This window comes from Triturus cristatus, chromosome 5_2, assembly GCF_964204655.1.
Source record: "Triturus cristatus chromosome 5_2, aTriCri1.1, whole genome shotgun sequence".
Taxonomy (NCBI): domain Eukaryota; kingdom Metazoa; phylum Chordata; class Amphibia; order Caudata; family Salamandridae; genus Triturus; species Triturus cristatus.
The window spans coordinates 308,451,696-308,475,856 of NC_140588.1; the positions used below are offsets into that span (position 1 = coordinate 308,451,696).

The following is a 24,161-nucleotide window of genomic DNA, read 5'->3' on the forward strand; positions in this document are numbered from 1 at the left end:
GCTGTCTGCTGCGGCAAAGGGCAGGCAATGGGTGTTGCTGTGGATGCTGCACCACAACACACATTGCTTTTTGACGCTGCCCCAGATTTACAAGGCTGGGGCAGCACCCAAAAATAATGCCAGGTAATACCTGGTCTTAGAATGGCAATACGAGGAGAAACTATTAATTTCTCCTCGTTTCTTGCTCTTTCCATGTGTGCTGTATTCTGCAGCACACATAATTAACAAATCGCCATTATTCATTCTTTATGTGCACAAAGGTGTCCCTAGGCAGCTTTTTTAGTGCCAGCACTAGGGGAAATGCAGGTGCGGGCCGTATTCTTGTAAATATGGCGCATCCCTAAGTTTTGAAAATGTCAGAGCACGGCATTGCCAAATTTGGCATAGCACTGGGCTCTAGCATTTTCTTGTAAATATCCACCAGGTGTTTTATGGAGGAGTTGGAGTCTGGTGGCTAAGATGCTGAACTTGATACATGGAGGCTTAGGTTCTAAACCGAATCTTACCACCTGACCATCAATCCTGTGATTCTGAACAAATAATGTCACCTCCAAGTTCTACGAATATAATACAAAAATGTACATTGTAATATATTTAACGTCTTGTCCCATTAAAGACCCGCGTCACCTCTGTATGTAATCACTCTCTTGACCTTGTGTACTACTGAGCTACCTTGCACAAAACCCCTGCTGGAAATGTTTCAGTTGTAGATAAGCCCATAGGTTTGGTGACTGCACTGTTGTCATCTTGAGTGGACAGGTGTGCAGTGCATCCGACAGCTTGCCCACAAGTGATGTAGAACACCTCAGCCATGTAGGTTCTAGGCGCTAAGCTGCCTGACCCTATCTGTCCATGCTGTGAGATGAAATATGATAATCCTAATTTTGCGCAACGGAAGGGCTTGCATTGGGATCATCTTTAGGATTAGGGTTATACCAAACATCACATCGGGGAGTATGATGTGGAAAATGAAAGGGGTGAGAGGTGCAGGGAGGGTGTCAGCAGGCGAGGACGTAGGTTTTGCATGAGTATGGGAAGACACCAGTTGAGGAAACAGCAAACAACAAAGGAGTAGAAAAGAAACGGCAAGAGCAGTTCGATAGGAGGAAAAGAAGGACATAAAGTAATGAATGCAATGCTTAAATTAATATCAGCCACTTTAAATCGCTTTATGCTCACTTTTAGAACATTGCTTTTTTGTAAACTCTGCCACCACAGACAGGGACTAACCATATGCAGACTCGGCCCCTCCCCCAATTTGATAGTTCTGCTGAACTGATAGGCCGCCACTGCCCGCACACCCACCACCACCTCTCTGGGTAACACAAACACCCCCAGACATGTTTTGGCCTTGGAACTTGGGTCCCACATCGAGGAGGAGGGAGAAGTCAGCTGATTGACGTAATGCTAGCCCAGAAATGACAAGGAAGAATATGTGAGACATTCAGAAAAGCACTTTCGATGTCATTACTTGGAATATTTGACATGTACAGAAAAGACATTTTGACTTCATTACTGAAGAATGAATAGGGGCATCAAAGAATGGAAAAGAGAGAAGGCTGAGTTCCTTGGAAATTGAAAGCAGGGAAGTTAAGAGGAAAAGAAAGATGTTTGCGGAAGTATGAAGGAGATGTAGGCAAATTTAAAGTCAGAACAGGGCTTTATAGGGCAAAATCCTACAAAGGCTGGTACCATAAATGCAATGGGTATGAGGTAAACAAACCTTCACATGTTCTAGAGTTCTAATCTTTCTAAAATCCCGTCACTGACTGCTTGTTCAACCTTTATATCACTCCTCTACATAACCCCATTTTTACCCATCTCTTTCAATTATTTTCTTCTCTGACACACCTTTGCATCTTGACCCCCTCTCTTCTTAACTTGTCTGAAACATGGATGCTCGTCTACCTTCTGGGCTTCTTTATATACAGCTAGTTCTACTGGGGTAACACTCCGCTAATCTGAGGTCAGGCCTCATTGCGATATATATGAAATTCATTGGACCAGTATAACTGATGTCTGATTTACATGGGAAGAACTACTGTTTGAGAATACTGGATGCCATACGATATATATCTATATATATATATATATATATATATATATATATATATATATATATATATATATATATATATATATATATATATATATATATATATATATATATATATATATATATATATATATATATATATATATATATATATATATATATATATATATATATATATAAAGAAATCTGGGGGCAGGCCTGTTCTATACAATTTTTTTCTCCAAACACAAGATCACAGATGTGACTCTAGCTTTAGTAATACTGGAGTTTATGGGAAGGAAAAGTCTGAGCGATAAAGCGGGTTTATTTAAAAGAAAGCACTCTATTAAGCAGTGAAGATGATTGGCGGGGCTGAAAGATTTTTTATAAAATAAATGTAGCGTTGTACAATAAGGAGTCTCTCATCTATTTGGCTCTGGTGCTCGGTCTCCATTTGCACCTCAATCGGAGCTCTCACATAGTGCCCGGCCCAATGTCCTAGCACGTGTTCATGATGTTTCCAACAAATTGCTGGGCTTGAGCTCACACCATGAGTAAAGGAAAAGACTGAGATAAAAGCAAAAACAGACCACCATGAGAAACAGTCTGACAGATAGCTGTTGCAAGAGTGCCTGCTGTTTTGCTTTTTGTCGAGATTTAGTAGATTTGAAGCTAAAAAGGTTTGTCTGTTTTTGGTGAGACACAAATCCAGCTGCTGTGCAATATTTGCTCCTTCCTGTTTTGTTATTCTTTCTTTACAAAGAACAGTTGTCTGTTTTCATGGGGAGTAACTTCATGATGCGCTAACATGGGTCACGCAGCATGCGGATGCTTACACAATGCCACGTTCAGTGCGAAAGCTCTTATCTACCGCTGAGCGTTCTCTTTGCGCAGAGATTTTGAGGCTCCATTCCTCAGTAGGACCAGCTCTCAAACATGGCTTAGTGGGGGATCCGCGTGCAGCGTCAACTTACCGTAGCTGGTTTTGCCTTTTCGCACACAAATGTGTCGTAGAACATGGCCAACTGCGGGGCATTGTCGTTCACGTCCACAACCTTAATGTACACGGGAACCCGGCTGTTGTCTTTTGGATTGCCTGTAAGAAGGAGAAAACAAATACAAGAGAATGAGCTGTATGAATGACTGCCAGCAGTCATATTGTGTATGCGGAAAGTTTTGAAACACAGACGCAGCTACTGCAAGACCGCTAATAGGATTTGTGAGGTAGGCATCAGGGCAGTCAGAAGTGGGAAAGCATACAGAGGTGATTAAGGGCATAGCAGGTAAAAAAATGATGTGCTACCTTCTAGCAAACATATGTGAACAAGATTCCCTACTTCATTCCACCTGCAAGATATCATACTTGCCAAAGGTTGGAACAATATGATTGTATCCTCCTTGCTCATTTATGTCAATTTCTGGAGGAATGAAGAGAAGATACCCTACATCTTAGGCTGTTCAAGCTTCAACCAATCAATCAAGTCGTACTTGTAAAGCGTGGCTTGTCACATGAGAGGGTATCCAGGCACTTTGAAACTTTGAAACTTTGAAACCATGCAACACATGGCCGAGGGCGCTTTTGACAATGCAGAGCTGAGTCATTATGGACTTTAGGCTTCAATGTGTCCAAGAGTTGGGTAAAACTAGCATGCATTCCACCCACCGTGGCCAATCGTCAAATTCAATTCGGTGTAATTGCTACTTTTTTCTCTTTGACATAAACCCTGCACAGTGATGCTTTCTGGAGCAAGCTTTACCATACTAATCTCAGAATTCATATTGCTGCGCTGGTAAGTGCTTGCCATAGTCTTTCTTCTATGTAAATTCTTCAAGATGTGAGCAATTGTTTTACACTACCTTCTGCAGTCAGTACATAGGTGGGCGCTTAAAGAGGTCACAACTGATGGTTCAAATCAGCTGAGGCGACGCAAATACTAACATATTATATTTCGTTTGAGTATACTAAATGAATAAATTACAACATTAAGATAGTGTAGTACCATTTCCTGGGCTTATACATCTACCAACACAGGTTAGTGTTCCTGGGACATATTACAGAAACTGCATTGTCAGTCAAAATTCTAATTAAATTGAAATGTATACTCCGATGTTTCGAGTGCGGCTTTGTGTTCCTTTGTTTAACAATACTAATAGCACCACACATTTACACCACAATTCTGCTGTCCTCTGTCCTGATTTGGTTTCCTGATGGAAATCTCAACAAAAGTTTAGAGATGGCCATGGGGTAAGAAAATGAAATGTCCCAGTCTAGTTCTATAAGACAGAGTTTTTTAGATGACTAAGCAAGATTTAAAAAAAAGTTAATAGTGAAGATGATGAGCCACGTTCAGGTTCAGGGAGGACTTGGCATGGCAATTCAGGATGGACTGTTCCCATGAGCAGCAGGGTCAAGACTCATTTGCATTTGGCTGGGTCTGAACTGGGGTGGCATAGTGAGCAAAAGAACCATGGGTTGGGATATTACTAGACAGTGCTTAATTTGTAAAATATTATGTGCCAGGGCTCTGACCAGCAGGCCACTGCAGCTTGCACCACCCATCGCCCCTGTCATCGCTGCCAAAACAACAACTAACCATCTCTCTCGCATGTAAACACGACAGTTCAGATTATTCCAAGTCCCCAAAGCTAAAAGAATGGTTAGGGAGGCAGGTATTATCAATTTTAATGAATATTGTGGTCCTAAATTACCGTTGTTCTCCTCATCTCTAAATTAGATGAGCTGTGCCACCATGTGGTGGACTGTTCTAAGTATAGTGTTGACAATTAGGTGCTGGTGCCGAGCACCAGATATCAATGAAGTGCCGGTACTGAGCACTGGAAAGCACCGGCTCAAATTAGGCACTGCTACTCGAGATATTGGCAGTGGTTGGACAAATTACAAGCATTCCTTCCATTACCTGCAGCGTGTTGCATATACCGCATCAAGTGGCATGGGTATGCCCCGTCACTGGAACCAAGCTGTACCCGGCTGATGAGCCCATAACTAAGGCAAAACCGGTTCTGGGTTGCTTGTGTTCTGGTTCAGAGAGGACCTGACCTGGCAGTTTGGGCTGGAACGTTCCCATGAGGAGCAGGGTCACCACTGATTTGCATATGGCTGGGTCCAAACTGAGTTGGCATGGTGAGCAAAAGAACTATGGGGTTGGGATGCTACCCTGAGCGACGGCCAGTGGTTAGACAAATCTCAAGCATTCCTTCCGTCACCTTCTGTATGTTTCATGTACAGTGATTGTGCCAACACCAAAACTAGCATGGAAGAACTGCTGGCCCAATGGATGGATTAGATTGCCAAGCTCTTGCTGTTCTCATCACTGGAGGAGAGTTCCTATCCCTGAAGGGTTACTCACGCTTTAATTCTTCTGAGGTCTATAAAACCCAAATACTATTTTCAATGCTGTTACTATTTCTCCTTGGCTAATTGATAACTGTTGAAACAACAAACTATGTTACTATGCAAATAGATAAGCTCAATTTATCCCTGCAGTGGTCAAGCAACAAGATCACTGATGAAGCTGAACTAGCCCTGTATCATTAGGATACTTCTCAGCCTTCCTGTTTTATTAGCCAACAACACCATGCATGCTGGGACTTGTAGGCTTAGATTTGTAAAGTTAAAAATGAACTGCTGGCCAGTCATGCTTGGTGTGGCTAGCTGGAAAATCCTGCCTGGCTTTAAGTAATTCTACTGGGCAGACGGCTGTGCATATTTTGATATTCCTTCCTTTGAACAATTGTATGGTTGCACCTGCTGAAAGCCTGCTTTTCTATCTTGTTTTGCTTTAGGGTCAAAATATAGAACACTAACAAAGGACACACATTTTGAATAGACAGAAACGGCGCCCTGTACAGAATTCTGAGACTGGCTCAGCCACTGAAAACCCTTTGAATGCTAGCACTGAGCACTGTTTACCTTCCTTCTAGGATGACTAAAACTATGAAACAGATAGAGGTATGGGGCATACATTTTTGCTGACTTTGGGGAACGGTAGGGCGAAAAAAGCTAATATCTTTTTTGCTCACGAGCTGTCACAATTAACATCTTTTGATAGCCCTATCCCACATTCTGAACCCTGGCTCAGGCAATTACCAGAGGTTAATGCCACGTTATCCAAAAGTGTTAACCATCGTTATTATCCTGAGCTAGGAACCCTAACACTTAATTACATTATATCGAAGGTCAAACTTGATAGATAACACAGAATAATTTACTTATTGTCCAATCATATAATCAGAAATCTGGTAAACTTCAGTGGAAGTGAATGGTTGTTTCCACTTGAACGCTTGCCTTTTAAATGAACTAGGCCTTTAAAAATGCAGAATAATCCATGAAACGTGTTAATTGAGGATTATGAATGAATTCAGAAACATATCGAAGTATTTTTTGCAGTTGTCCCCCACATCATGTGATATATAACTGCAGCTATTCACAAGTCTGTGAATAGGAGATTGAGCACCATAACCCCCACTAAACCTGAAACCTCAAACAGGTCGTGGGAGTAAGGTTTGTAATAATATTACCCAGTCTCTTTAATTGACAACATTCGACAGGTAGACCCCATACTTCAAAACATTGGCAATAGTAGCTTCATGTGGGATCCACTTACTGATCTCTGTTGCTACAACTGTAATGTTGTGCCACTGTGACGTTTCCCGGTCAAGCGACTTCAAAGTAAAGAGCGAGCCGTTGTCAGGGTAAATATCGAACATTCGGTCCATATCAGTGTGTCGATCCACAGAATACCTGAAAACAACACGAAACAGAAGTTTGATTACACCATTTTTCTTTGCTGCTGCTGCCTTTTATAATTGGTTCAGGCTATTTGGTTTCAGGGCTGGAGGTGTGTACCAGGCAATATTACTCTCTAGAGCTGCACAGTCAGTTTTACAAGCCAACAGCAATAAGAGAACCAGAGAGCTTTGACGATCATACAGACAGTTTTAGTCAACTATGTTGTTTCTGGTACAGTATCGACCAAACAGAACCCCCTAAATCCACTCTGTCTGCCCAAATATCTACAAAGCTGTGGGTCTCTACTCACATATAGTACCTCGGCTAGGATGAGAGTGACCTCAATTGCAGAATCCCTAGTGGCTGTAGGTCGAGAAAGATATATATATATATATCTTCAAGGTACATAGATGTGGAGTTAAGAATAGTAAATCAATTCTTATCTACTATACACTTGCACGATATCATGGTAAATGATATTTTGGAGTCAATATTTTTGTACGACAATATTTAAAACTCAATATTCCGGAAGTACACTTCACCAGGTAATCATGGCAAAACACTACCTCCAGCCTCCCTCGCGGTAGAGCAATGACACTGGGTTACATATAGATGATCTACAGAATGTGGGTGCCTCTTCAATCCGTTTCACATTGTTGCCCCTTCCATAGTCTACCCTTGTAATCATAGCAAACTTCGACCTGCACCTATATGCTCCGAATATGGCAGAGTGCGGCTGTTTAAAATTCACTTCGGGAAGCACTCATATCCACTGTGAACTGCCATGCCCTCTCAGATGCATCACTTTGGTTTTTGGCTCCCTAATATCACAACACCATCCGCCTGGCTTAATTTACAGTCCTGGAATTCAACACAAATTTGTGCTTACTTTCCCATGATATTTATGCATTTAAAGATCATGAATCCCTGAGGCAGTGGAGTGCTGTCCCAGGCTATCAAAGGGATACCATGATGTATACAAAGCACATTTGAGAACATTTTACAAAACATACAAGCTAAAATTCTGTTTTTTCCTTTATTAAAAGTGAATTACTGACAAAAGGATCATTGCCTTGGAGTCCATGTCTGAGTAGAGGGGAGTTAGGGAGTCCTAGTAGTTCTTTCAGTAGGAAGCGCAGGGTGGAGTTCCATCTGCCGATGAGTAGTTGTGAGTAATGGACTACCCTTGGGATGGAAGCTTGACTGAAAATAATTTATGAGGTTGTTTCAATCAATTATAATATTAAAGTCCTCAATGACACTGTTTTCTGTTTTCTTTGGATTTTGCAGAGGAAAGATTGATTGGTGATAATGTGGTAACTGTAGTGTCCATTCACACACGGTCTCAACAAACAGCCAAAAAATCCACGTCATTGCCAAGGCCCTTCCAGATGTTCCTGCGAAAGTAAATTCCTGCATCCTGTTTGCAGGAGAATTCTTTCAATTGGTACATACACCAGATGTACCCAGGGTTGGCGGCACATGTAACAGTAGTAGGGCGGGGCAAAGGCGAGGAGGGGCAGTGGGGGGAGTGGACAGACAACAGGACAGAGAAAGTAAAACAAAAGCAAAACAACTCTGCGATGTGGCGAGAGCAAGCTAAGTGTTTTTTATTTATTTTACTTTCACTATCCCGTTGTCTGCCCATTTCTCCCATCCACCCTGTCCCGCCCCGCCCCACCGCTGTTACCACTACCGGGCACCCTTGAATGTTCCCTCAGCTGCACTTCTGACAATGTCTGTAACTCATCCTATGCTTTCTCCTGGAGATCACCAAGTTAATGCCCTCTGGCATTTCATCCTTATGTATGGGTCCATTTAATTGGCAAATCTGACAAAAAGTAGGAGATTCGCCACCCAATCTAGGAATCCATACATAGTAGACATTGTCGGTACATTCCTGGGGTCCAAATTTCGTGAAGTGCTACTTTTTTCCATTAAACCCTTTTTTATTACTATGAGGTGCTCATTTCATTAAGCTTTTGGCCCTGGCCCCACAAGATTCTGACAGGCCTGCACTTGCGCAGCATAAAGGGAGTTAAACAGGCACAGCCATTTTGGGATATGTTCCAAGGTAGACACCAAGGGCCAGAATAACTAAGATATTGTGTTGGGGTCGCGTCCCTTTTGTGGCACAGCCTTGACGCAAAATCCTTTCTAGCATTTACTAAGTCACGCAGAGTTGATATGCAAGACTTTGTGTGGTTTAGTAAATACAAAGTAACTCAACTCAGCCCATAGTACTCACTACCTTGCGTTACTTTACGTTGAGTAGGCATTACATGGGTGGAGCATGGGCATTTCTATGCTTCCAACAATGTATTTTGACGTAAACCCAGAGTTTTTAGGCAAGATATATAGAAGTGAGCCTAACGAGGCTCAAAGTGCTGGACATCAGGAAGCACAATTGTGAGTGTAGGGATGGACATAGGTTGACATATGTAGAGACCTGATTTGGAATGGTCATTATAGGATATGTAGAGTTTCATTGAAGAAAGTAACAACGGGCAGATAATACGGCCCAATAGTCTTGACGATGGGCAGGAGGGGGAGAGGTTGGACCTTCATCGAGTAAGGTATCTGATCATTTGTAGTTGTTTTATTCTACGTTTGAATATTGCTGTCGAGGGGTTGCAATAGGTCTCAGGGGGAAGTGAACTCCAAATTTTGGGGGCCATTCTGGAAAAAGAGCGCATGTAGGTTTTTAAATTTTTTTCATTTCTACGGCTTCAGTAGAAGGAAGCCTGTGCTTTTTAAAGTTCTATTCTCGCCTGACAGGACAGGTTTCTTGGCAAGTTAAGTGGGCATGTTGTGGTGAAGAGCTTAGTGAGTCAGGCAAGCAATTTTTAGGTGGATCTTTGCCTCATAGGGTAGCCAATTCAGTGTCTTGAGATCCAGGGTGATGTGATCAAATTTTTTTTAGCATGAGATGGCTCGAGCTGCCATGTTAACAGTTCCCTTCGGAGGTGCTAGTTTTGATTTTGATAGACCCACGAGGGCAGCACTACCGTAATCTAGTAGAGAGACCACAAGTGCTTGTCCTGCTGTCTTAAGATCTGCAGTCGGAATGAAAAGTTTTATTTTCCTTGGTACCTGCAGTTGGTGCCTCTGATGGCAGCGCTGTTGTGATCCTACATAGAGAGGTGGTTGTCCACGATTATCATTAGCGATTTAGCTGAGTTATGATGTGTGGGGAACAGTACAAGGCTGTAAGATCGGCGAACCATACTCTGATGTTTGGAATGTGGCTGGGAGGAGAAGTTAAGAGAAATTCTGTTTTAAAGGTGTTAAGTTTGAGGTGGTTATGTGTCAGACAGTGTTGAGTTTTTGTCAGTGTGTTGTTGAGGATGGTGATGTCTTCTGGAGAGGCTATTTTTAGGTAAAGTTACATATCAATGGCATACATATGAGATGAGATGTTAGAGAGTTGGAGGATTTCAATCAGGGGTTGCATGAGCAAGTTGAAAAGGGTGGGGGAGAGTGAGGAGCCTTGGGGGACACCAATTGTGACTGGTGTCTGGATGGATAGAGTGTGGTTGAACATAACTCTTTGAGTTCTGTTGTGTAAGAATGAGGAGAACTATTGTAATACGGTAGTGGATAGACCCATCCTGCATTCTAGAAGGTTCCAAGGTACTCATGTGTAAAGGTATTAAATGCAGCTGACAGATCAAGCAGGATTAATAGGCAGAATTAATTCTGGTCGGGAAGTCTTAGAGCGTCATTTGTGATATGCACCAGGGCAATTTTGGTACTGTGGTCCGGCTGGAAACCAGATTGGTATTGGTCGAGAAGTTGGAATTGATCTATGTGATTACATAGCTGTTGATGTATGCATTTTTCTAGGAGTTTGGCTAGAGTTGGGATGTTGGGAATAGGGTGGTAATTGTTGAGTTCTGAGTGGCCAGCATTGTTTTTTTCAATACAGGGGCCACCTGGCCACTTTTTAGACAATCTGGTTTGAACCCTTCTGTTAGAGAAGAATTAATAATTTTGGTCGATAGATGAAGCAGAGAGCGTTTGATCTCATTGAGAAGTTTTGAGGGTAAGGGGTCATTGTAGTGGTTAGAATATTTCAGAGAGGATAGTGTATTTGAGATGTTCAATTCATCAGAAGTCCTAAAGGTGGACCAGGAGGCGTTGGTTTTTGGTTTGGTGGAGGGATTATCTGAATGTGGTGGGACGGTGAAAGTTAAGAGTTCTAAAACAGTTTGGAGCTTGGTGTCAATTTACTTTGTTTTCACATTTAAGAAGGAGGTAAATACATCACAGCTGGGCTGAGATACGTTCTCAGAAGACATCGCTGAGTCAATGTCAAGATATCGCAACAGCACTGCCTTCAATATTATGATAGCAAAAGGAACAATTGATGGACGGAATGATGAACAATGCAAACATTCACCCCCTGTCAGAAAATCTGGGTTTAATCCATCGCTCTTTTGCTCACCACACCACCCCATTTTGGACCCAGCCAGGCAGTTCGGGCCGGACTGTTCCTATGGGGAACAGGGTCAAGCCTGATTTTTTTTATGTCTGGGTCTAAACTGGAATGTCATGCGGAGCAAATAAACACAATGGATTCAGGCCCATATCTCTGTACTGGGGTGAATGTTTGACATTGATCAGCATTCTGTCCATCAACTGTTCTTTTTGCATTTGTCACCCTGAGCGGGGCGGGCATGTCCATATGTGGGTCCTGTGCTCTCCACGCCACTAGAACCAAGCTATCCTGGCTAATGAGGGGTGATGTCACGAAGCCGGTCCTAGGATGCTTATTTCCGGTCCAGGAAGGACCTGGCCTGGGAGTTCGGGCTGGACTGTTCCCATTTGGAACAGGGTCAAGACTGATTTGCATATGGCTGGGTCTAAAGTGGAATGGCATGGGGGCAAAAAAACATGATGGATTTAGGCCCAGATCTCTGTACAGGAGTGAATGTTTGACATTGATCATCATTCTGTCCATCAACTGTTCTTTTTGCATTTGTCATCCTGAGTGGGACTGGTATGCCCAGACGTGGGACCCGTGCTCTACATGCCACTGAACTCAAGCTAGCCTTGCTGATGAGGGGTGATGTCCCAAAACCGGTCCTAGAATGCTTGTTTCCAGTCCAGGGACGACCTGGCCTGGCAAGTCGGGCTGGACTGTTCCCATGGGGAGCAGGGTCAAGAGTGATTTGCATATGGCTGGGTCCAAACTGGAATGGCATGGGGAGCGCATATATGATGGATTTAGGCCCAGATCTCTGTACTGGGAGTGAATGTTTGACATTGATCAGCATTCTGTCCATCAGCTATTCTTTTTACATTCAATATTACGATGTCAAATCAATACTGTCATAAATAACAGGACTTCTCTTACAGGTCACTATAACTTTTATTCCACTGTTTTTATGACACCGTGCTCTCTTTACTTACATTACCCTCTGAATTTTTGTTTTTCTAGTAAAGTATAGGATGAAACACCTTTTACTCATTATATATTGGGGTTTTATCAGTTATCTCTGAATTCATAACACCTGATTGGTAGTTTGATGCAAATTGATACCATGCAGCTGCAGGCCGTTTAACCTAGTTATATTACCTTTTTAAAAATGATATAAATATTAGGACAGTTTCCCTTTAATGCCACCTCTGTAATATTGTAGATCACAGAGACCAAAACTCAATGGACGAACACATTATTTTCATTAACTAACATCTTTAGCCCATTTATGTCTGCAATTATAGATTCATAATGCACGTGCCAGCATTATACTAATGATCGCCTTTGGCTTAGAGAGGAGGATCTAGTTTGGGGCTGTTTGCAGAACATCGGCGAAGCACACCTGCACGGATGTGACGCACCCTATCATTGGGATCCGAGTGAGAGCATAATTTGGCTCTTTTTTTCTGAATGCTTTCGAATTGGTTGGTTCTGTAGTTATGTCTTCTGTATGGCACTCAATAGCTAGCTCATGTCAGTGTTTGAACATATTCAGGGTGATAGACGCGGGGCATCATTTTCTGAGAGCAAGCGGCTGCCAAACTGAGAGGTGTAAATTGCTGGCAATTTCCTACAATGCTCCTTTCATCTGAAGCATCCACTGCACGCTTTGAAATGATACTGATATGTCGAGAACAGCCAGACGAACTTATGATAGCTATAAGCCAATCAAAGCTCCCCTCTCATTTGTTTTTGTTCTGTGTAGAGACACACAGGGGTATGTCTGCTTTGACTCTAATACACACACACACAACTAAATTCTGGAGTGGAAAACATAATTTTTACCTTACTACATGCACCCACATTTATTACAAAAATTCCAAATATGTACATTCACTGGGTTATTTTGGCGAAAAAGTACCCATATTTATTTTGACAAAATAGAATTTTACTTGACCTCCCCCATCGAGTCTATGAATAATTGTGGCATAATTGTGTGTTTCTCCAACATTGTACTTTCGAGTTATGATTTTGTATATGCTTTTACAGTTTGTAAAATGAAAATAATTAAAACATTGTATTTGGTAGACAAAAAAATAATGCAGAGTGGAGCAATGCAATAATCCGAAACAAAAAACATTGCACAAAATGTAAAAAGCCAGGGCGGGAAGTCACGTCATAATTTTTCTGTATTGATTGCACAACTCCACACTATCGTCTAGCACTATATCGTCATTGTAAGTATACACATAGTTAGAATAGTAAATATATACTTCCCTATATTTTTAGGTCTCGCCTGACCCAGCGCATGCGCTGGTCTGGCGAGACTTAATGAGAGGGCTCCCAAAAGTGCTACCAGGCCAGCCTAGAGCTACAGTGCATGTGCATGGGCGCGCGCGATCACTTTCACGGCCGCTTGGCATAACCAATAGGTCTCGCTTTTGGGACCTTATAAGTATTTAGTTATGCAACTGTTGCGTTGCTAAACACTTATAAGGTCCCAAAGGCGAGACCTATTGGCTATGCCAATGCTTGTTTTACCTTGACGATATAGTGAAAGTTTATATTGTGGAGTCGATATTTGTGCGGGGCGATATTTCTGTCTTCGATATTGTGATATACACACAAAGCCGTGGTGCTGTTGTGAAGTCAGTGTTTTTGTTTTTATGAACATCGACAGACCAAGGCAAGAAGGAGTGTTAGCGAGAGACCACATGTCACCTGGGAGCCTTGTTATCTTGCTCTATTTCACTCACCTCGCAAGGGTGCATCAGGAGAACTCAGCATCTTTGAGAGCCTCTATTCTGCTCACTCGCCATTCATGCACTGAGACATTTTGGTGCATATGTACAAGATAATGACGCAGCGCTGCATGCCATCTTTAGCAAGGCGCAGAGATGTGTTGTATTTACAATACGGCGCATCCCTGTGCTTTCTTCTGCGCAGGCACACAATACGCTGCCTAGCACCAACGTAGGCACCCTTGTCCCATGATGCAAGGGTGCCTGCGTTGCAGAGATGATTATTTTTCCTTCACAAAAACAATAATTGATGGCGTTTTCCTCCTTCTATGTGTGCTTCAAAATGCAGCACACAAAGATAGAGGAAAGAAGGAGGAGAAAAAAAGTATTTCTCCTTGTTGCGCCTCTCTAATAATACCCCTGGGTAGGTGTTAGAATCCGACGCATTTCCAGGTTACGAAACCTTCTAGATCTGCAAATCCATCAGAATCCATGGGTGTTGCATGCACAGCACACCACAGCAACACCCATGGAATGCTCTTTTCACACAGAGTAATGCGTAATAGGGGGCCATATTTACAAGGTCATGAAAAGCCACATGTGGCTTTGTAAATATGGGCCAGCACCTTGCGCCACCGGAGCGTCAAAAAAGGTAATGTTCTGGTGGCACAAGGAGCTTGTAAATATGCCCCTTTGTTTCTTCCCTGAGAAGTAACTATGTTTTTAAAAGATGATACGAGCACCTATAAGTGCCCGCAAGCCACAGTAAAGTCCAAGACTCTCCTATCACTATGAGTGTTAAGACAGAGTAGCCTAATCGACAAACACAAAAACAATATCATTTAATTTCATTTATATTTAATGCATTTGCTTTGTCTTTCTACCGCCAGAGTGGTCCGCCATGTGTGGTTAATATTAACCAGTTACGCGTGTGGCAAGAGTAAAAATAATGATGGAGCCTCCAATGTTTGTCATGTATCTGACTTAACTATTGCCTAGTTGTACATCAAGCCCTCAGCTATTCATATGTGCACTTTATGCCGCACCATTTCGAGACTCCACGTCTAGATGACAGACAGCTCCATATGATGAAACCAGAATTCTTTCTCCTAGCTCACAAAAGTAAAAAAAAAACAAATGTGTAAGTGAATAATAGAGTGAGTACGCTAGTGAGTGCATGGGTAAGTGAAAGTTTAGGTGTGTTACTGAGTATGTAGGCAATAGATGAGGTAACGAATTACAGAGTGGGTTGTTCTGCCTTAGCAAGACATTTCAGTGTGCTTGAAATTAAAGGGGTGATGGAGGAAAACGGGCAAGAAAACAACTAGATGGTAGTCAGTCAGATAGATGTCGCACTTAATTGGTTGCTTTCTGACGGCATGATCTGAATCCGGCCTCAGTGAATGAGTTATTGGCCAGGCCCTGAACAATGAGGCTATTTCCAGGTGAGTTTATTTTTAAAGGAACAAAAGTAAAAGGAACACAAATAGAAAGGAACAAAAATGTAAAGGACATCTGTCAGAACAGCTATGAATTCCAGCCACAGGAAAGAAGCAAATAGAAGGAAATTACACTCTGCCAACCCGTCTTCCCTGTATGAGATATTGCCTGTAACACCTGATGCAATTTAATATTTTTCATATGTACTGGAATTTAGAGGGGAGGTTGTTTTAAGGTAGACGTTCATCTCAATGGCACTGCAATCAATACTGAGTGTCAGTGAGAGTTCTGCTTGTGCCTTTGCCTGCCAGTAGGTGGCAGCCAAGTGCTGTTGCTGTGGGATCCAGTCACCGCTTAGCCATTGTTCATGATTTTATAGTGAGCCAGAGAGAATCCACCACTGTGGCAGATTCTGCTGTCTCAAGTTTGGGGTAGTGAGAGGGTAGATGGGAAATTGTTGGCAGCCATGGAACACTATATATTGGAAACACCCAATAGCCATATCAAATCCAAATCACTCTGGTTCTTTGTTATAGGTCACTGCTAAAGAAAATAAGATAACATCCCACTGAGGCATGTTGATGGGGTGGACATTAGGGGTGATGCACCTGCTGCTAGTGAGATCAGATTTCTGGCCTGTTACCACCTAACAAAATACTTAGCATTTACTGTCAAGGGTATGGAGCCTTGAGGAGTAGTAACTAGTCAACGGTACTTATTTTACCAACCTAAGAAATACTTCAGCTACACGTTGCTAACAAATCTCAACAGCAGACATTTAGCTCACTGAGCTGCATTACTTTGTAGTCAACCAGATCTGCGTAAGGTTGGATCTTCTCGAAATCTACCGACCCTGAAAGACGTCATAGCTTCTGCTTCTGTGGATTTAGGGCCTGAGTCACAAAGGTAGCTTACATGTTTGAGCAATCTGCACTTTTGAGTAAGTGCACTGCCCTGTATTTAAGGCATACAGAGCATTCCTGTCCTTTCCCCCTGCGCTGGTGCACAATGGGCCGCCTAACGCCAATGCAGGCACCCTTGCACCACGATGCAATGGTGCCTGCGTTGCATGCAGGATAGTCTTTGTGCACGGAGGAGTACCTTCCTACATAAAAACAATCGTTATAGGCATTTTCCTCTTTCTATATGTGCTGCAGAGTGCAGCACACATAGAAAGAAGAAGGGCCATATTACCAAGGGCTTTATCTCCGCTTTTTTGGCTTTAAAAGCCAAAGAAGCGGAGATAAAAATATCGCCCAATCAACAACAGGGTGCTAACATGCAAAATCGCATGTTAGCACCCTTTTTCACTACGCTCCCCTTTGCATCTCTAATGAGATGCAAAGGGGGCGTTCCAGAGCAAAATAATAGAAGAAATGTCGCTAAGCGACATTTCTCCTATTATCAAGCTTCACGCTAACCCTGTTAGAGACAAAAAAAAGCAGCGCTAACCACGGTTAACGCTTCTTTTTTACGTCTGCTAATTTTCAGATTTAGCCATGTAATCCAATGGGAGGTGGATTACATGGCTAAATCCACCATGAGCTATCAACAAGGATATCCCTATCCTTGTAGTTTTATCGCTGCATTACCAGCAATAACCTCCCAAAATGCCACTATCGCTGGATTTTTTATCGCCTAGGCGGTTAGCGTTGTTAATAACGCGATAACCAGGCGACATTATCCAGCGATAGCGGGTGTTAAAAAAATTAACGCTAGGCGCCCTTAGCGTTAATTTTCCCTGTTCCTTGTTAATATGCCCCGAAGTAACGAGGAGAAATAAAGATATTTCTCCGTGTTAGGCATCTCCCGGGGAGGTGTATCTTTGTGGTGCATTGCCAGGTTTACCTGGTTTGGTAAGTCTGGGAATGCGTCAAAAACCATGGGAGCTGAGCGGGAACTTCCACCGAAACGCCCATGGTATGCCTCCCTTGCGCATAGTAATCCTCCCTTGCGCATAGTAATGCAATGCAGTGATTTGCGTTGCATTACTTCATTTTTTTGAAGTCATTCAAAGCCACGCAAAGTAGTTTTGAGTGGCTTCAAAAATATAACTTAGAGGTTTGCGTCACGCATGTGGTGCAAGCATGGTGCAAAGCTCTCATAAATATGACCCTTAGACGCTTGTTAACCCAGGTTTGAAATGTGAAAGTATAACCCCCTTGAAGCGCTAGGTGCAGAAATGTGATTTCTCTACTACTAGGTTTGCCTGTACCAGAGTAGGATTGACGCTTCTCTACAAATGCGCCCCCTCTCTCATGAAACAAGAACAGTCGAAAGTGGAGTCACCGAAAGGCCTGCACAAGATTCCTTTTTTAGAATTTAGCAATGTGCCCTGGAGTCATGCGCTGTGGCCTAATTACAACAGAGTGACAGTGTGCACAGTGATCCCTTTTGGCTCCCACCCCTAGACTGCAACAAGTTTTTAGAATGAGGGTGGGTGATTGCATTCCATTAATGCACCTCTCCAAATGAATAATTTTTCTTTTAAAAGGCTCTGGAGAACCTTGCCACTAGTCATTTCTTCAGAGTCTGGTCAGAGCATAGGATTCCAACAATAGCCATTTATAGACCTACTATCCCCAGTGGTATTTTAACACCAACGAGACGGAAGGTATTCCTCGCCCCCCTGAGAAAGGGCGAGCACCACCTTGATTGCAAATAGAAGAGGGTTTCCCCACTAGCACCTGGTATGTGGAGGTTTACAGTGCTACGCACCTTCACACCAAACCCTCAGGCTGCAATTCACAAGTGCCTCCACTTTGTGTTGGTAGAGTACAAATACAATTTTCTACTCATCAACTATTATGGGAAATATCAAGTGTCAGAAAGTTTATTCTGGAACTCAACAGACATTATGTTGAGTGTATTTGTGGAGTGCCCTACCACCCGCTAGGATATTCTGACACTGGCATTATCCACCTTATACTTGAAGGGATCAATCCCTAGCAGATTAAACACATTAGGCAAACCCAGATCTTTTGGTCTTTGGCACATACATAGGGACCATTTATTTAGGCATTCCATGATTGAAGTCACCCATTCGCCCATTCCTTTTTGGAATCTTACATGAATACTGGCTCAATAAGTAAAACAAATCCGGTGGTGTGAGGGAACTATTAAAAAACACTCAAGATTTAGGAACTTGGGTCATCTTATGGGGAATTCGAGAGGCCGTTTAGGTCTTTTGAGGAATGTCTTGAGGATACACTGCAAGATTCACTCTCCCACTCAAATCTGGCTGCCTGCATCTTCGGGCCGAGGCATATGGATGCTAGACTGACATATCTATCCATTTGGTCTGGCACCAACATATAGCCCATGTAAGAGACTTCACTGGGTGATACCGTCAACGAGAAGGACTGGTTACTGTATGTGGTGGTCCAAACATCTCTCCCCGAGCCTTGCCCTCAATACAGGAGTTAGGCCCTATACGCCACTTCACAGGCGTAGGAGACAGACTCTAGAAAGGGCACATCCAACCAATGAATCAGGGGGAGCCTGGTGCCTCTGTTCAGCTTCTTGAAGTCATTAAGCATCAACCAGTCCTCAGCCACTCTGAGGAACTCACATCTTGGTGTGCTGGGAATATAAAGTTACTGCTGTTGTTTATCATTCAGGTCAAGCTCATATCGGTACATCCATAGCACTCAGTGCGCTTACTAGACCCATCACAGACACGCTTCAGACAGTGACATACAGATCCCCCCCAGGAAGTTGTCTTCTCTGTTACTATGTTGAGAGAGGATGCATATAGTTCCCTATGCAGTGTGAATGCAGCACTGACCCTTCACATATGTTGGTAACAGGAGACACATTTGTTACTGTGGCCTGGCACCTCATACACACTCCATTCACCATCATTCTCAGAGTCATCTGCCATTCTGTATGACAGGCTTCAGACAAGAGTAGAACGTTTTTGAATTTGTAGGATCACCATATGGCTCCATAAATCTGTGATAGTATTTTCAAGTTCAAGACTCATTTAACCAACTTGTGTGTTGTGGGCATTGTAGTTGTGGTTGACTCCATATGCAGCAACTGGAAAAAAGTATGCCTTAGCAATAGCTTTAATAGTACTGGGCTGTAGAACCGGGCTGTCAATTGAAATATCCTTTCTATGTGCGGTTGTGTGTATTTTAATCATTGTAATTGTAGTCTTTCTACTCCTTACTCCATCTGGGATGAAGGGAATGTGTGGGCTCAGCCCTTCTGACCATGTCTAGTGGGGAGAGGGATATGCATTCATTTGTGCCCTGGTAAAGCTCTACGCCAAGGAGATCATGAATGTATGCTTCTGGGCCATTGAGTGGTACAATTACCTTTGACATGTGCCTCCTTCCTCCTTTATTGTTATGACCATGCCTACGCATCAACCTGGACCAGGTGGTGACTGAAGGCAAAATCCACAATGGCATGAGCCCCTCTCTCCTCTTCCAATTTGGTTTATATTGTTATAATGTAAAATCTGGTATAGACTTGCTTGTGCCTGTGGGCATTATTCCACATGTGAACCATGTATGTGCATCAATATTAATGACTCCATATCCAAATTCACACATTCGTATTAACGTGAAGCTATTGCGGTGTGTGTTAATGTGTTTTAATGTATTTCCTGGCTTAGATTAAAGTAGGCATTGAGTCCACCTTTATAAAATGGCTACCATATTGGTATCATATTAGTATGTTCATTGTGTGTTTATATTTTATCATTTGATTCGACACACAGCAAGATGTGCACTTTTTATTTTGTATGACATATTGATCCTGAAGAATTCACTGGGAGGAGCCTGTTTTGCTACTTTCCAAGGCTCTTCCTGCTAGCACAGTGTTTGCATTCATTCACATTTATTAACTGTTGTTTATGTAGCTAGTTTATTCTAGCACCTCCAGATGACTTTAGGTCAGAAGGGGCATATTAATAGTAATGCTAGTGCTAAGATCGTAGCGTTATATGATGCTTTAGAATACTGAAATGTGATTTGCTAAAATTATTATACTTTTGCTCACTCTAAGCTGATTCCGGCGTTCGCATCATATTCTATGGTGCAATTGGCTAAATTCACCCCTGATTTTGGGGAGAGCCCGACAGACTCTTTTTTCTACATTAACTATAACTTGCCACGGTGCCATGCAATATGTTCTGCCGCATTATATAATTTCAGATGTCATAAGTGTTGTTAATAATGCAATGATTTCACATGCTCTTCTGTAATATGCAAGGGTATAGGTAGTGCATGTAGAAGGGGCAAGCTATAGTTAATGTAGTGAGGCGAGTGAGGTGAGAAGACTGTGTACGGAGATGCTCGATTCATATGAATTTTAAGTAGTGCATAAGTATAAACGCGAGTTATAAGCAGTGCTTGATTTCTAAAAACAAATACGTGCCAGGGCCCTCGTCAGAAGGCCACTGCTGCTTGCACCACCCATTGTCCCTGCCATTGCTGCCAATGACAGTACCAAAACAACTACTTACCCTCACACTCCAACAAGTATGACAATTCAGACTATTCCAGGTCTCCAAAGCTATAATATTGGCTTGGGCTTAATTTTAAATGCATTTTGAATTAATAAACAACTGGTATTGTGATCTATTCTAAATATAACAAACAGCTCCACCATGTGGCAGACCGTCATATGTGCAGGAGCTGACAATTAAGTACTGGTGCTGAGCACTGGAAATCACTGACTCAAATTAAGCTCTGGATATAAGTATGACATATGAATTTGAAAGTGGTATATAAATGATAAATTCAAAACATAACTATAACTTTAGAATGTCTAATATTTGTGGGTTTGTATAGCAAATATAAATAAAGTTTTCCTAACTACAACTTATCTTTAATCTTTGTTTCTTAGTGAAACAAAATGTGTGGAGTGGCTGGAATTCTTTTACATATTCAGTGAAAGGACATCGATGCAGTACATAAATATATATATTGTGTTCATAACTATCTGAATTGTACAGGCACTCACATAGCTGAATGTAATTGTCCCTAATCAACATAGATCAATGAAGAATTTCTTATCTTAAAAATAAAACCATGTGGAGATGTTGATGTGGAGAAAACTGCATCACATTTTGTGGCTTACTTGATTAAACTTCTCATCGCGTCGGGGTCCTGGGCGCTCACTGCCCCTATGACACTCTCCAGCGTGGCATCTTCTCTCACTTCAAATATGTAAGCTGGCCGACTAAATACAGGGGGCTCATCAACATCTTCTACCATCACTCTGACTGTGGCTTGGTCTTTGAAGGAGCCCAAGTAGAGGAAGCGTGGGTCAACGTGGGTGTTGGCAGCCTCCACCTTCAGTGTGTACAGCCTTTTCTTCTCAAAGTCCAGAGCCTGCGAGACCAAAGGGGATTTGCAGCACATTTAGATAGTGAAACCAGTGCTTAAAGGGAGAAAAAAAAGGAGTCAGAGAAAGATATGAAAACAGTGACAAAGGGGAAGAAGCATGGATAAGCAAAAATCCACAAGAGTGCCCTACAGAGTTAACATGGACAAAATTCACCAAAATGCCAGAGGTAACGGAAGGGACTTCACATGCTCCTTGAGCTTCACTTTCACTCACACATACATATGCTTACACATACACATGCATTTACACACACACACTCTGTCTACACATACACACACATTCACACATATGCACACTCTCTTTTTTCTAATAGCGATTAATGTAATATTATTCACTATTAGTGTAAAAAGTTACCAAAAACGAGGTAAGTGAAGCCCCCACCAACGTCCATAAGGATAAGATGTGTCTGCTCTTGCCACTGATTTTGCAACTGCTGACGCTAGGGGTCGCAAAGGCAGTGCCATGGGTCACAAGGGACATGCCAGGGGTTGCAATAGGGACCTCTGGAAACCCTTAAATGGCATCCATGAGAGACAGGAAGTTTAGGGTGGTGGAAGAAAATATAATAAGGTGAAATCAAGACGAGGCGGCTCTGGTGTTCCACAACCCCAGCATTCGGCAGTGCTTTTGGTGGGTTCCTAATAAAAACTTTGCCCCAGGGACTTCTATATTTGTTCATGTATTTACCAAGTAAGCACTGAGTGGAGTAGTGCAGCAACTGCCCTTAATAACGTGCAGAGTCTGGAAATTCAAACCACATCATGTAACCGCCACACCTCCAGCCATTTTACATCACAACAATATGTACTGGTAGAGAGGGAGGGAAGGAGAGAAGTAGAGAGGAAAAGACGGTAAGGAAAAATGAGGAAAGAAAATATTTAAGTGGGGAGTAAGAGGCAGAGACAAAGGAGCATGGGAGGAAGGGTTCGAGGGAATAAAGGAGGAAGCGTTGATTGATGGATAATCTCTTAGATCATCATGACGGTGGCATTCCCAGAGGCGCTGCAGTAAAAATGTTACCGAACCAGGTAAATTATACCGTCAGTCACGTAGAAATGATGGCGACATCTGCCCGTTTGCCCTAGTTTACTCTGGAGTCTGTACTTTCTGTCTAATACAGTCACCAAATACCAAAGATAAACAAAACGGAACCGATAAGCAAATACAGAGGTGAGCTCTTTGGGGTACTTTTAGTACAGGTCATGGGTTCAAAATGCTGAACACAATCACAGGTGGCGCAGCTATCATGAGTACAGGGGTGGCACTGGGGTCACTGCTGTCTTTTAGTTTGCAACTTTGGAGTTAGGCAGCCATTTTCTTTGCTTGTATTAGTGTACATAGCACCCTTGCTACCCCATTGGCCAAACGGTATTCAATAATTATACAGACAAACGAGGGACCCTGTTCCTTCTATGCTTGGCTGATTTATCAAAGGCAACAGCGAGAAGGGGCACTCACCTTTTTGACCATAACAATTCCTTCCTGTGTCTCCTTATCAGTGACGACCTCGAACGAGCCTCCGTCATCGCCTTCGGTGATGGTGTATTCGATCTCCGCATTCTCGCCTACGTCTGTGTCGGTGGCTTTTATGCTACCAATGGGGTACCCCACTGGTGTGGTCTCCACAGTCTTGAACTGATAGGTACCTAAGGAGCATCCATTTTGAAAGGCAGCAGAGTAAGGGTTAAAATGTAATCTCAACGTGAAAACATATCAGAAGGACTTTGCAAATGTCAGAGCGGGCGCAGCGACAGGCAATACAGCATCTCATTTTCACAAAGTGACTTTCAGCGGAATGGGGACACAGCGAAGAAAGTTCCAAAGGCAACGATCAATACTGTTACTGCTGTAATTACTCCACATTTCAGCCCGTGGAGCCTTGGGACTTGTGTTCATTATGTATTTCACCCCTATCTTGACTTAGCTGTGTGGTACGTTCTGAAGCACCCTGCAAGCATATACGGGAGAAACAATCGAGGGGCTAGTGCCGTAATTCGCAGCTAACTTTAGCGTTTACTGCTGTGTGTGCTAGGGTAGCACTACACGGCGGAAGGACACCAAACAAGGGTTGATTTATCATTCTCTCGGGGACTTAAATCTGTGCCCAATGACCCCTCCGCCTCTCTCAGGGAAGAGCTGTCATTGGGTCCACATCTCCCGGTGTAAACATGCAACAGCCTGCGGTCTAGACATCTGTCTGTGGGCATTAGAGCGGATCTGCGTCATTCTCTTACTCTGAGGGAATCTTGGCGGGTTGTCGTTGACGTCTGTCAGCGTGATATTCACGGTGGTGGTCCCGGATAGTCCACCCATCTGTCCGCCCATGTCTTTGCCCTGGATGACCACCTGGTACTTCTTCTTGTTCTCGCGGTCCATGTTGGGCAGGGCGGTTCTGATGATGCCTGGAAA

The 24,161-nt window shown here is 42.8% G+C and overlaps 1 protein-coding gene across 3 annotated transcripts in view; it reads right to left on the reverse strand.

Moving 5' to 3' along the window:
* Positions 1 to 24,161, reverse strand: part of LOC146822915 (cadherin-6-like) — a 269,494-nt gene that overhangs the window by 12,755 nt on the left and 232,578 nt on the right. For all 3 annotated transcript variants that reach the window (XM_085607077.1, XM_085607076.1, XM_085607075.1), the window contains exons 5-9: positions 23,987 to 24,154; positions 23,211 to 23,398; positions 21,483 to 21,736; positions 6,661 to 6,797; positions 3,010 to 3,131 (exon numbers count right to left, since the gene is read on the reverse strand). In XM_085607077.1, the coding sequence (XP_085463203.1) occupies positions 3,010 to 3,131; positions 6,661 to 6,797; positions 21,483 to 21,736; positions 23,211 to 23,398; positions 23,987 to 24,154 (869 nt within the window). The remainder of the gene's footprint in view (positions 1 to 3,009; positions 3,132 to 6,660; positions 6,798 to 21,482; positions 21,737 to 23,210; positions 23,399 to 23,986; positions 24,155 to 24,161) is intronic.